Source organism: Rhinopithecus bieti, unplaced genomic scaffold (assembly GCF_001698545.2).
Source record: "Rhinopithecus bieti isolate Rb0 unplaced genomic scaffold, ASM169854v2 scaffold_35166, whole genome shotgun sequence".
NCBI lineage: Eukaryota > Metazoa > Chordata > Mammalia > Primates > Cercopithecidae > Rhinopithecus > Rhinopithecus bieti.
Window position 1 is genome coordinate 1,627,800 of NW_016815254.1, and position 12,715 is coordinate 1,640,514.

The 12,715-nt window shown below is 40.3% G+C and overlaps 1 protein-coding gene across 2 annotated transcripts in view; it reads left to right on the forward strand.

Moving 5' to 3' along the window:
* Positions 1–12,158, forward strand: part of DTL (denticleless E3 ubiquitin protein ligase adapter) — a 67,923-nt gene extending 55,765 nt beyond the window's left edge. The window contains exons 14-15 of one of the 2 annotated variants that reach the window (XM_017853044.1): positions 7,437–8,269; positions 10,011–12,158. In XM_017853044.1, the coding sequence (XP_017708533.1) occupies positions 7,437–8,269; positions 10,011–10,109 (932 nt within the window). In that variant the 3' untranslated portion in view covers positions 10,110–12,158. The remainder of the gene's footprint in view (positions 1–7,436; positions 8,270–10,010) is intronic. The other variant, XM_017853045.1, reaches the window with a different exon arrangement.
* Positions 12,159–12,715: the final 557 nt, after the last annotated feature.

Here is a 12,715-nt window from a genome sequence, read left to right on the forward strand (position 1 = left end):
GATTGCTGGATCAAATGGTATATCTACTTTTAGTTCTTTACAGAATCTCTGTACTGTTTTCCATAGTGGTTGTACTAGTTTACATTCCCACCAGCAGTGTAAAAGTGTTCCCTTTCCACCACATCCACCCCAATTACAGCTATTCTTGCAGGAGTAAGGTGGTATTGCATTGTGTTTTTGATTTACATTTCCCTGATTATTAGTGATGTTGAGCATTTTTTCATAAGTTTGAAGGCCCTATGTATATTTTTTTTTTTTTTTTTTTTTTTTTGAGAATTTTCTGTTATTCATATCCTTGGCCCACTTTTGATGGCATTATTTGTTTTTTTCCTTGCTGATTTTAAAACTCGAAAAATTCCCTTGTCCCCCTTGCAGGACGTGCAATGAGGGTGTAGTTCTCTTCTTCAATGCCCCGCTGCTCAAACCTCTAGGGGAGCATACAGATGCGTAGGCTGTGGGGCTCCAACCCCACAACAGTGTCTGGGGGTGAATGTTTACAGCTCCTGAAGCCGCAGTGGGTATGTGTTACAGGGCGCTCTTTTAGTTTTGCTGTTTATAGGCGACTTGTGTTAACCAGCTGAATTAGACCCCTGCCTTATCGCAAGGACAGAGGGCTTTCTGTATCCCGGGGTTCTTGCCTTGGTGTACCGGAAGAATGGGATCACATGTGGGCTTGGAGAATTTGAGTGCAAGGTTCCACTGAGCAGAAGTAGCTCTCCGCAGATGGGGGAGCCAGAAGGGAGATGGTTTTCCCCTGGAGTTGGGCCCTTGGCGGCCCAAGTTCTCCTCCGACTGCCCCGACCAAACTGCATCATTCCACCGGTTGATGCCCTGCGGGCCTGCCGAAGCCTGTCAGTGTGCTCTTCCGCCAGCGTGCCCCTTTCAACGTCTACTTGACGAGCAGCCACTAGTGTCTTTTTCTGCTTATGTGTTCCTCACAACATGCAGTCACCATGTGTTCCTGCTAGGGTCTTGGGGTTTTTCATAGGCACAGGATGGGGGCGTGGCAGGCCAAGGTGGTCTGGGAAATGCAACATTTGGGCAGGAAATGCCTGTCCTCACCTAGGTCCGTGGGGATGGAGCCCTAGCCAGGGATCACACCTTCTACCCAGCACTTCTCTTCCCTCATTCTGTATCATTTAAAGGGGCCATGCTCTTCCATTCCCAGCACTCCCGTATCAATTCGTTTGAGTTCCTTGTAGATTCTGGATAATAGGCCTTTGTCAGTTGCATGGATTGTGAAGATTTTCTCCCACTCTGTGAGTTCTTTGTTTACTTTGCTGATTATTTCTTTTGCTGTGCAGAAGCTTTTTAGTTTAATTAAGTCCCATCTATTTTTCTTTGTTTTTCATGCATTTGCTTTTGGGTTATTGGTCATGAACTCTTTGCCTAGGCCATGTCTAGAAGAGTTTTCCCATGTTCTAGAGTTTTTATGGTTTCAGGTCTTAGATGTAAGTCTTTGGTCCATCTGGAGCTGATTTTTATATAAGGTGAGAGATGAGGATCCAGTTTCATTCTCCTACATGTGGCTTGCCAATTATCCCAGCACCATTGAATAGGGTTGTCCTTTCCCCACCTTATGTTTTTGTTTGCTTTGTTGACGATTAGTTGGCTGTAAGTATTTAGTTTTATTTCTGGGTTCTCTCTTCTATTCCATTGGTCTATGTGCCTATTTTTATAACAGTACCATGCTATTTGAGTGACTATAGTCTTGTAGTATAGTTTGAAGTCAGGTAATGTGATGCCTCCAGATTTGTTCTTTTTGCTTAGTCTTGCTTTGGCTATGTGGGCTGTTCTTTGGTTCCATATAACTTTTAGGATTGTTTTTTCTAGTTCTGTGAAGAATTATATGGTATTTTGATGGGAACTGCATTGAATTTGTAGATTGCTTTTGGCAGTATAGTTACTTTCACAGCATTGATTCTACCCATCCTTGAACATAGGATGTGTTTTTCCATTTGTTGTGTCGTCTGATTTCTTTCAGCAGTGTTTTGTAATTTTCCTTGTAGAGGTCTTTTACCTCCTTAGTTAGGTATATTCTTTGGTTTTGCAGCTATTGTAAAAGGGGTTGAGTTATTGATTTGATTTGCAGCTTGTTTGCTATTGCTGTATAGCAGTACTACTGATTTATGTACTTGATTTTGTATCCTGAAACTTAACTGAATTCATTTATCAGATCTAGGAGCTTTTGCATGAGTTTTAAGTTTTCCAGGTATTCAGTCATATCATTTGCTAACAGCGACAGCTTGACTTCCTCTTTACCAATTTGGACGCCTTTTATTTCTCTTTTCTGACTGGCTATGACTGGCTAGGGCTTCCACTATGTTGAATAGAAGTGGTGAAAGTGGGCATCCTTGTGTTTTTCCAGTTCTCGTGAGGAATGCTTTCAACTTTTCAGCGTTCACTATAACGTTGACTGTGGGTTTGTCATGGATGACTTTTATTACCTTAAAGTATGTTCCTTCTATGCTGATTTTGCTGAGGGTTTTCATCATAAAGCGATGCTAGATTTTCTGAAATGTTTTTTCTGCTTCTATTGAGGTGATCATGTGTTTTTGTTTGTTTTTCTCTTAGAGTTTCGCTCTTGTTGCCCAGGTTGGGGTACAGTGGCACGATCTCAGCTCACTGCAACCTCTGCCACCCAGGTTCAAGGGATTCTCCTGCCTCAGCCTCCCGAGTAACTGGGATACCACATCTGGCTAATTTTTGTATTTTTAGATGGGGTTTCACCATGTTGACCAGGCTGGTCTCAAACTCCTGACCTCAAGTGATCTGCCCTCCTCGGCCTCCCAAAGTGCTGGGATTACAGGTGTGAGCCACCACACCCAGCCTGATTTTTGTTTTTAATTCTGTTTATATGCCGTATCACATGTATTGACTTGTGTATATTAAACTAACCCTGCATCCCTGGTTTGAAATCCATTTGATCATGGTAGATTATCTTTTTGATATACTGTTGGATTTGGTTAGCTAGTATTTTGTTGAGGATTTTTACATCTGTGTTCATCAGGGATATTGATCTGTAGTTTTCTTTTTTGTCATGTCCTTTCCTGGTTTTGGTATTAGAGTGATACTGGCTTCATAGGATGATTTAGGGAGGATTCCTTCTTTCTCTTTTGGAATAGTTTCAGTAGGATTGGTACCAGTTCTTCTTTGAATGTCTGATAGAATTCAGCAGTGAATCCACCTGGTCCTGGACTTTTTCTTGTTGGCAATTTCTTAATTACCATTTCAATCTCAGTGCTTGTTATTGATCTGTTCAGAGTTCCTATTTCTTCCTGGTTTAATCTAGGAGGGTTGTATATTTCCAGGAATTTACCCATCTCCTCTAGGTTTTCCAGTTGGGGAGCATAAAGGTGTTCATAGTAGCCTTGAATGATCATTTGTATTTCTGTGGTATTCGTTGTTAATATTTCCTGTTTCATTTCTAATTGAACTTATTTGGATCTTCTCTTTTCTTGGTTAATCTCACTAATGGGCTATCAATTTTGTTTATCTTTTCAAAGACCCAGCTTTTTGTTTCATTTGTTTTTTGTATTTTGTTGTTGTTGTTGTTTCAATTTCACTAAGTTCTACTCTGATCTTTGTTATATCTTTCCTTCTCCTGGGTTTGCGTTTGGTTTGTTCTTGTTTCTCTAGTTCTTGAGGTGTTACCTTAGATTGTCAATTTGTGCTCTTTCAGACTTTTTGATGTAGGCACTCAATGCTGTGAGCTTTCCTCTTAGCACTGCTTTTGCTGTATCTCAGAGGTTTTGTTAGGTTGTGTCACTTTTTTCATTCAGTTCAAATAATTTTTTAATTTCCAGCTTGATTTTGATTTCATTATTGACCCAAAGATCATTCAGGAGCAAATTATTTAACGTTGCATGGTTTTAAGAATTCCCTTTGGAATTGATTTCCAATTTTACTCCACTGTGGTCTGAGAGTACTTTATATAATTTTGATTTTCTTAAATTTATTGAGACTTGTTTTGTGGCCTATCATATGGTCTCTATCTTGGAGAATGTTCCATGAATGTTCTGATGAATAGAATGTATACTCTGCAGTTGTTGGGTAGAATATTCTGTAAATAACCTGTTAAATTCATTTGTTCTAGGGTATAAGTCCATTGTTTCTATGTTGACTTTCTATATTGAAGTCCCCCACTATGAGATGAGATTCTATTTGGTGTATTTTGAGGTTTTGCTTCAAGATTTAGAACTCCTTTTAGCAGTTTTTGTAAACTGTGCTGGCTTGGTAGTGGCAAATTGCCTCAGCATTTGAAAAATACTTTATCTTCATTTATGAAGCTTACTTTCACTGGATACAAAATTCTTGGCTGATAATTATTTTGTCAGCTAATAATTATTTAATATGGCTAAAGATAAGACCTTAATTCCTTCTAGTTTGTAGGGTATCTGCTGTTAATCTGATAGGTTTTTCCTTTACAGGTTACCTGATGCTTTTGCCTCCCAGCTCTTAAGATTTATTCTTTCATCTTGACTTTAGATAACCTGATGACTGTGTGCCTAGGTGATGATCTTTTTGTGATGAATTTCTTGGGTGTTCTTTGAGCTTCTTGTATTTGGATGTCTAGATCTCAAGCAAGGCCAGAGAAGTTTTTATTCTTTTGCCTTTGTCTTTGTTGGATTGGGTTAATTCAAAAGCCTTGTCTTTGAGCTCTGAAATTCTTTCTGCTACTTGTTTGATTCTATTGTTAAAACTTTCCAGTGTATTTTGCATTTCTCTAAATGTGTCTTTCATTTCCAAAAGTCATGATTGTTTTTTATTTATGATATCTGTTTCTCTGGAGATTCTTTTCATCTACATCCTGTTTAGTTTTAAAATTTAAGTTGGTTTTCACCTTTCTCTGGTGCCTCCTTAAGTAGCTTAATAATTGACCTTCTGAAATCTTTTCTGGCAATTCAAAGATTTATTCTTGGTTTGGATCCATTTGCTGGTGAGCTAGTGTGATCTTTTAGGGGTGGTTATAGAACCTTGTTTTGTCATATTGCCGGAATTGTTTTTTTCGTTCCTTCTCATTTGGGTGGACTATATCAGAAGATCTGGGATTCAATGTCTGCTGTTTAAATTATTTTGTCCCACAGGGTGATCCCTTGATGTGGTGCTCTCCCACTTCCCTAGGGGTAGGGCTTCCTGAGGGCCGGACTGCAGTGATTGTTATTGCTCTTCTGGGTCGAACCACTCAGCAGAGCTACTGGGTTCTAGTCTGGTACCGGAGAGTGTCCACAAAGAGTCCCGTGATGTGATCTGTCTTCAGGTCTGTATGCCATGGATACCAGCACCTGCTCTGATGAAGGTGGTAGCAAGGGAATGAAGTGGACTGTGTGAGAGTATTTGGTTGTAGTTTTGTTTAGTGCACTGGTTGTCTTGAATGCTAGTTCTACTAGCACTGAAGTTATTACATGGACAGACTCAGGACCTCTGGTTGGCCGAGATGTTACAGGCAGTAGAATTAGCTGCTATTTTCTCCTTTCTTGGAGCAGGGTTGTTCTGTTGAGTTGCTGTGATGGCTTGAATTGGTTGGCCTCCAGCCCGGAGGTGTTGCTTTCAAGAGAGTATCAACTGGGGTGGTAGTATAGCGGGGATATAAGCTTGCCCTAAGGTTGCCTGGTTAAATGTTCGGGTTTCTCACTCAATGAGCAGGACCATAGAGCTCCCACAAGTTTATGTCTTTTATTTACGGCTACCAGGGCGGTTAGAGAAAGACCATCTGGTGGGGGCAGGGATAGTGTGTCTGAGCTCAGACTCCTTGGGTGGGGCTTGCTGTGGCCTCTGGGTGGTGGGAGTGGTGGTTCACAGGCCAACGGAGTTATGTTCTAAGGGAGATTATGACTGCCTCTGCTGCTTCATACACATCACCAGGGAAATAGGGGAAAGCCAGCAGTGACAGGCCACAGCCAGCAAGGCCAGTCTCACTCCTGCCGTGCTTCCCCAACAGCCCAACAGAACCAAATTTATATCCATGCCTCCAGTGCACAGGGTGGATATCTTGCCCTAGACTACATGCCTTCCCGCCAAGAAAGCAAGCAGGGCTTTTAGACCTTGCCCATCTGCCTGCCACGGCTTCTGTGCTTGTATGTGCACTTCCTGTTTGTCCCATCCCCCCCACAGATTGTGCCCAGGATAATTCACGCTCAGTTGAAATTATTACAAAGTTCAGCTGAAAGTCTCCTGCTCCCTATGGTCCTTCCCCAATTCCATTGGCTGCCCTCTCCAAAGACCGCTGTGAGATAGTCAGAAATGGTTTCCCTGGGGACCAGGAGTGCCTACAGGGCTCTTCCTGCTGCTGCTTCTACTTTTATATTTTGCTTGGCTCTCTAAATTCATTTCAGTTCTCCTTCTCCCATGATCTGGATTTTCAGGTTCCCCAGTGAGGATGTGTGCAGAGGTGGATTTTCACCCCTCACACTGTTTTTTGTTTTGAAACAGAGTCATGCTCTGTCGGCCAGGCTGGAGTGCAGTGGGCAAGATCTTGGCTCACTGCAAGGCTCCCACTGGGGAAACCTCCCAGCCTCCTCAAGCGATTCTTCTGCCTCAGCCTCCTGAGTAGCTGGGACTACAGGTGCACACTACCATGCCTGGCTAATTTTTGTATTTTTAATAGAGACAGGGTTTCACCATATTGGCCAGGCTGGTCTTGAACTCCTGACTTCAAGTGATTCACCCACCTTGGCCTCCCATAGTGCTGGGATTACAGGCATGAACCACCATGCGCGGCCACCCTCTCACACTTTGGACCTTGAGAGTTTGTTTGGAGGTTCTAGCAGGGGAGTGCAGCTGCTCGTATACCCTTGACCGAAGACCGGTTCTCTATCAGGGATGGTCGTCCTCTTCAACCAAGCGTGAAGTTTCGGGAGCCCTCTCACACTTTGGGCACTCAATTTTTCTGCTGTCTTGTGGATTTTGTAGCAGCAAGCTACTTCTTTCAAAGGATCTGTTAATTATTTTGTTTTTTCTGATATGTTCCTGCGGTAGTTCTTGGAGCCAAAGTTCACTATGTGAGTCTCCACATGCTGTTCTGTTCTGAGTGGCAAGTTAGTCCTGCCTCCTATCTGCCACTTTCCCCTTATATCAGTCTCATTTTTGTATAGAAAGAAGTTGAGATATGTAGTATGTATCGCATGCACAAATATAGAAAGTATGCTAAACGTGGTTTATGTAGGCGCTTTAAATTTTTTCTCTTTATGTTTTTTGGTATTTTGTTGATTTTTACAAGTATGTATTTTATAATGGGATAGTTGGGAGGTTGGTGACTTGGAAAAGAGAAAGGAAAATGATAAAAGGTTATGGTTGGAATCAAGTGATGTATATAACCTACTTACTGGCAAATTGACCCTTAGATAATTAAGTTAACTATGATTCTTCTTGATGAGAATTTAGGGACTTTGTATGGCTTTCACTTCTGATTTTCATGATCCTCTCCTCTTTTTCAGTAACGGTAACGAGTAGCCAGAGTACTCCTGCCAAAGCCCCCAGGGTAAAGTGCAATGCATCCATTTCTTCCCCGTCATCCGCAGCTTGTGCCCCAAGCTGTGCTGGAGACCTCCCTCTTCCTTCAAATACTCCCACTTTCTCTATTAAAACCCCTCCTGCCAAGGCCCGATCTCCCCTCAACAGAAGAGGTTCTGTCTCCTCCGTCTCTCCCAAGCCACCTTCATCTTTCAAGATGTCGATTAGAAACTGGGTGACCCGAACACCTTCCTCATCACCACCCATCACTCCACCTGCTTCCGAGACCAAGATCATGTCTCCAAGAAAAGCCCTTATTCCCGTGAGCCAGAAGTCATCCCAAGCAGAAGCTTGCTCTGAGTCCAGAAATAGAGTAAAGAGGAGGCTAGACTCAAGCTGTCTGGAGAGTGTGAAACAAAAGTGTGTGAAGAGTTGTAACTGTGTGACTGAGCTTGATGGCCAAGTTGAAAATCTTCATTTGGATCTGTGCTGCCTTGCTGGTAACCAGGAAGACCTTAGTAAGGACTCTCTAGGTCCTACCAAATCAAGCAAAATTGAAGGAGCTGGTACAAGTATCTCAGAGCCTCCGTCTCCTGTCAGTCCATATGCTTCAGAAAGCTGTGGAACGCTACCTCTTCCTTTGAGACCTTGTGGAGAAGGGTCTGAAATGGTAGGCAAAGAGAATAGTTCCCCAGAGAATAAAAACTGGTTGTTGGCCATGGCAGCCAAACGGAAGGCTGAGAATCCATCTCCACGAAGTCCATCATCCCAGACACCCAATTCCAGGAGACAGAGCGGAAAGACATCACCAAGCCCGGTAAGTCAGCAGTGGTGGGAAGATACATTTCCTAATTTAAAAGAGGCCAGACACCCAGATGTCTCAAGTCAAGATGCTTTTTTTTTTTTTTAAAGAAATCTATTTATTCCTAGTGCTACCAAATTTAGCACATAAATACAAAATTTTGCATGGGCCATATTTTAACTAAAAATTTTTATGCTAAGAAACTTTTTGTTTGAAATTCAAATGTAACTGGATGTGCTGTATTTTATCTGGCAACTCTTCTTACTCCCATTAAAATCCCTCCTGTCAGGGTCCATACTCCTCAGCCCTGTTGCCTGATTCACTAAAGCCCTCATCATGCTCCAGGATATCAATTCAAAAATATCTCCCCTCCCCTGTTAGACAGTATGCCATCCTCTTTTTATAGATAAAGCTGTTGTTCATGGGAAAGTTGCCAACATCCATAAGTAGATTTCCAGTTTGTAATTACATTTTGTGATTATTTAAAATACAGTGAAACTTAGATACTTACAGAACAATTTGAGTGCAGAATCTTTCTAGATTTTTATGACTTCTCCCCAGTCTTTTATAATCATCTTGCCACACCACAGTAATACTTTTGACACCTATATCTATTCTTTTTAACATTCAGTGTAGTGTCACTTACCTTTTTAGAACTTATTTCATTGACTGACTTAATATTTAAATTAGATAATATCAGTCATCAGTGATTGCTGGCAGAAATAGGTTTGTGAACCTTGAAAAACAAGATTCATTACCGTGGTGGAGGCAGAAGTAGCTGAGAGCATTGGGTGAGCTATTGGCACCTGTCAGAGGGAATAAAAAGCTGCTATTGTTTGCATGTTAAGGGGAGATGGGTTAACCAAGTTTCCACTGTACTTCACAGTAGCTCTTATTATGAGTTATGGAAGTGGTGGCAGGATGATTGAAATAGAATCCGGGATCATGATCAGCATCATCTGCCATTTTAAAGGGCAGAAGCTAGATAACCAACCTTAGGCCAGTTTTGGTTTAATAAGTGTTCATATCCCCCACCTGCTCTCATGAAGGCCTATCCCATAATTTTAGAATAATAAACTGATACATTTTAAAGACAACTTAGTACACAAACTGCAATCAAGACCTTGCTGTAGGAAAGTGGGGAAAAAAGAGTTATAAGGAATCTTTCCTTCTCTCAAAATGTGACTGCTCTTTATCCCTAGCCAAAATTTCTATTTTTTTTTTTCAAGGGAGCTGGTCTCAGCTATGTGTTAGCAAAAAAGTAGTTTCAAGGAAAACTACTTTCACTGATAAATAAAATCTTAAAATCTTTAAAAAGTAGAAATAGTGTGCTGGTCTTGTAATTTATTTGAAGCTAACATTTCTTAAAAATTTTTTACCTTTATATGATGATAATGTCAACTTCAGAAGAGAGTAACAGCTTCCATTTGAATACCTTTTTGTTTATAACATGGGGGGACTGATTCATTTATTTTCAAAAAGGATGTTTCTTCGTTTCTTATTAGAAGACTTAGCTAGTAAATGTTTTCTTTTCATGTAAAAGTCTATGCCTTCTTTCCCTACATATCATCTGTTAAGTTTTACTGTAGTCAGTACAAATTAGCCAAAAGACATTGCCATTAAAAGTTTTGGAGCTGAAAGCAGGCTAACTAAACAATCAAATTTCTGGCAGCCAAATTTAAGGTACACCTTAGTAAAAACTTGGTAACAGTTGAACTTCAAGGAAATCTCTGAAATCTGAACTTTCTTCTTCTAGGTCACCATCACTCCCAGCTCCATGAGGAAAATCTGCACATACTTCCATAGAAAGTCCCAGGAGGACTTCTGTGGACCTGAACACTCAACAGAATTATAGATTCTAATCTGAGTGAGTTACTGAGCTTTGGTCCACTAAAATAAGATGAAAAATACAAGACTGACTCTATAACTCTGGTCTTTAAGAAAGCTGCCTTTTCATTTTTATACAAAATATTTTCAATGCTGAAATGTACCTAATCTGGTTCTGCTACCATAATGTATATGCAGCTTCCCCAGGATGAATGCTGTGTTTAAATTTCATAAAGTAAATTTGTCACTCTAGCATTTTGAATGAATAGTTTTCACTTTTTAAATTATTCATGTTCTCTACAATAATGACATCCTGGTTCATGGAGGCAAAAAACAAGTTTCTTGTTATCCTGAAACTTTTCTATGCTCAGTGGAAAGTATCTGCCAGCTGCAGCATGAGGCCTGTGAAGGCTGACTGCTGAAGAAATCCTCTGCTGAAGACCCCTGGTTCTGTTCTGCCTCCAACATGTATAATTTTATTTGAAATACATAATCTTTTCACTATGCTTTTGTGGGGTTTTTTTAAAGTATGTATAAAAATGTGATGTTCAGATAAGTACATTTATATCAGTTCAGTGTTAAAATGCAGTCTCTTGAGTTAAAGTCATCTTTATTTCAAATGCAGTGATAAATGTCAACTCTTTGGAGAAACTAGGAGAACAACAACAGAAAGCTGTGTTTGTCTTTTTTCTCTCAAATATATCTCCCGTATGAGATTTCGGGTCCCCGTGTTTTCACCAAGCAATCTGGTATGTCAGCCAACCCAACATCACTTTCTACAGGAGGTTGTGATTTTCGCCATTTACTAGAGGAAGATGTTTTATAAAATCAGTTTGGGGTTTGAATTCAGGTGTAGTCATCGGTTCTTTAGGGGCTGCAATGTTTTTTTAAAAAATAAGTCATCAGATTTTAAGAAAAAAATGATGATTTCTTATTGATATTTTTATGACAGAATATAGCTCTTAACTGAAAATCCAGAACCAGAAACATAAATCTTGAGTTTCTCTTCATGTACATAAAAAGCAATAGCCTTTTAGTATAGATAGCCTTGAGCCGAAAAGTAATAGAATTTTCTCTAGATATTTAATACAGAGAGTGTATAGACTGACTCTAAATTAATAACGTGCAAAATATCTTCAACATCCCTCCCCGTAATCAACAATTATGTATCAGTGATCTTGAACCATTGTTTTATATTTTTCACCTTTGTAACCTCATGGAAAGAGGCTTTACATACTTTCTATGTACTATGTACTTAGAAGGGAGCCTCCTTCCAATCATGAAACTTCATTCGTTTTATCCATATCCCTGAGGACTGTGTAACTTTATGTCGGTTTTTGTCATTATTTGAAAATCTGTTCTTACTGACGACTTTTTAATTCCTTTGATCTTATAAGTTAAAGCTGTAACAACTGAAATTGCATGGGTCAAGTAAGCATAGTTTCATCCAGGGAGAAAAATAAATAAAAGGAAGCCATAGAATTGCTCTGGTCAAAACCAAGCACACCATAGCCTTAACTGAATATTTAGGAAATCTGCTTATATCTGGTGTTTGTTTTTTGACTGTTGGGCTTTGGAAAGATGTTATTTATGACCAATATCTGCCAGTAATGCTGTTTATCTCACTTGCTTTGAAAGCCAATGGGGGGAAAATCCATGAAAAGAAAAGGATTGATAAAGTAGGTGATTTTGTTTGTATCCCTACACATCTCCTGGCAGCACTACTGAGTGAAATTGGGATACATTTGGCTGTCAGAAACTATACCAAGAGTCTACTGGGTATAACATGTCTCACTTGGAAAGCTAGTACTTTTAAATGGGTGCTAAAGGTCAACTGTAATGAGATAATTATCCCTGCCTGTGTCGGTGTCAGACTTTGAGCTGATCCTGAATAATAAAGCCTTTTACCTTATCTGATGTCCTTTTCTGAGCTTTTTGCATTACCTAGAAGCAGTCTACACAAAAGAACTATAGTAGTCAAGAATCCCTTCTACTTGTTCATTAAATAAAATGTTTATTCCCAAAGTTATAATATATTTCAAGCTGAAAGAGCTTTTAATAAAAAACATCTTGCCTGGGTCAGACCTTGAGCATTTAAGATGGCTTGGATTACTTGATAAAGGAGGGTGGAGTGATGTAGTTCTTTTTCTAAACAAGTATTTCCAGCACAAACTTTTCCATTTGAATACATTCCAAGCACTATTGCTAGGATCCCGTATAAGAGTTTGCTTTTAGCTGTTTCAACACGGCCCTTAATTTAATTTTGTGAGGATGACTGACTAGTCCCTTCAAATGTTTCTTCATCTGGACTGCACATTTAACTGATGATGGATCAAGACCATGTGTAGCTAGCTACTCTTGTGTTGAGGGTCAGCCCATTATCCCCATCCCCAGCCCTAATAGCTTAAAACAGCTTTAACTCCCAGCTTGAAATTAGCCTATGGCCATGTTCATAACATCGGTCGTGTGTGGGTTCAACAAATGCTTTTTGGCCGGGCGCGGTGGCTCAAGCCTGTAATCCCAGCACTTTGGGAGGCCGAGACGGGCGGATCACGAGGTCAGGAGATCGAGACCATCCTGGCTAACATGGTGAAACCCCGTCTCTACTAAAAATACAAAAAACTAGCCGGGCGA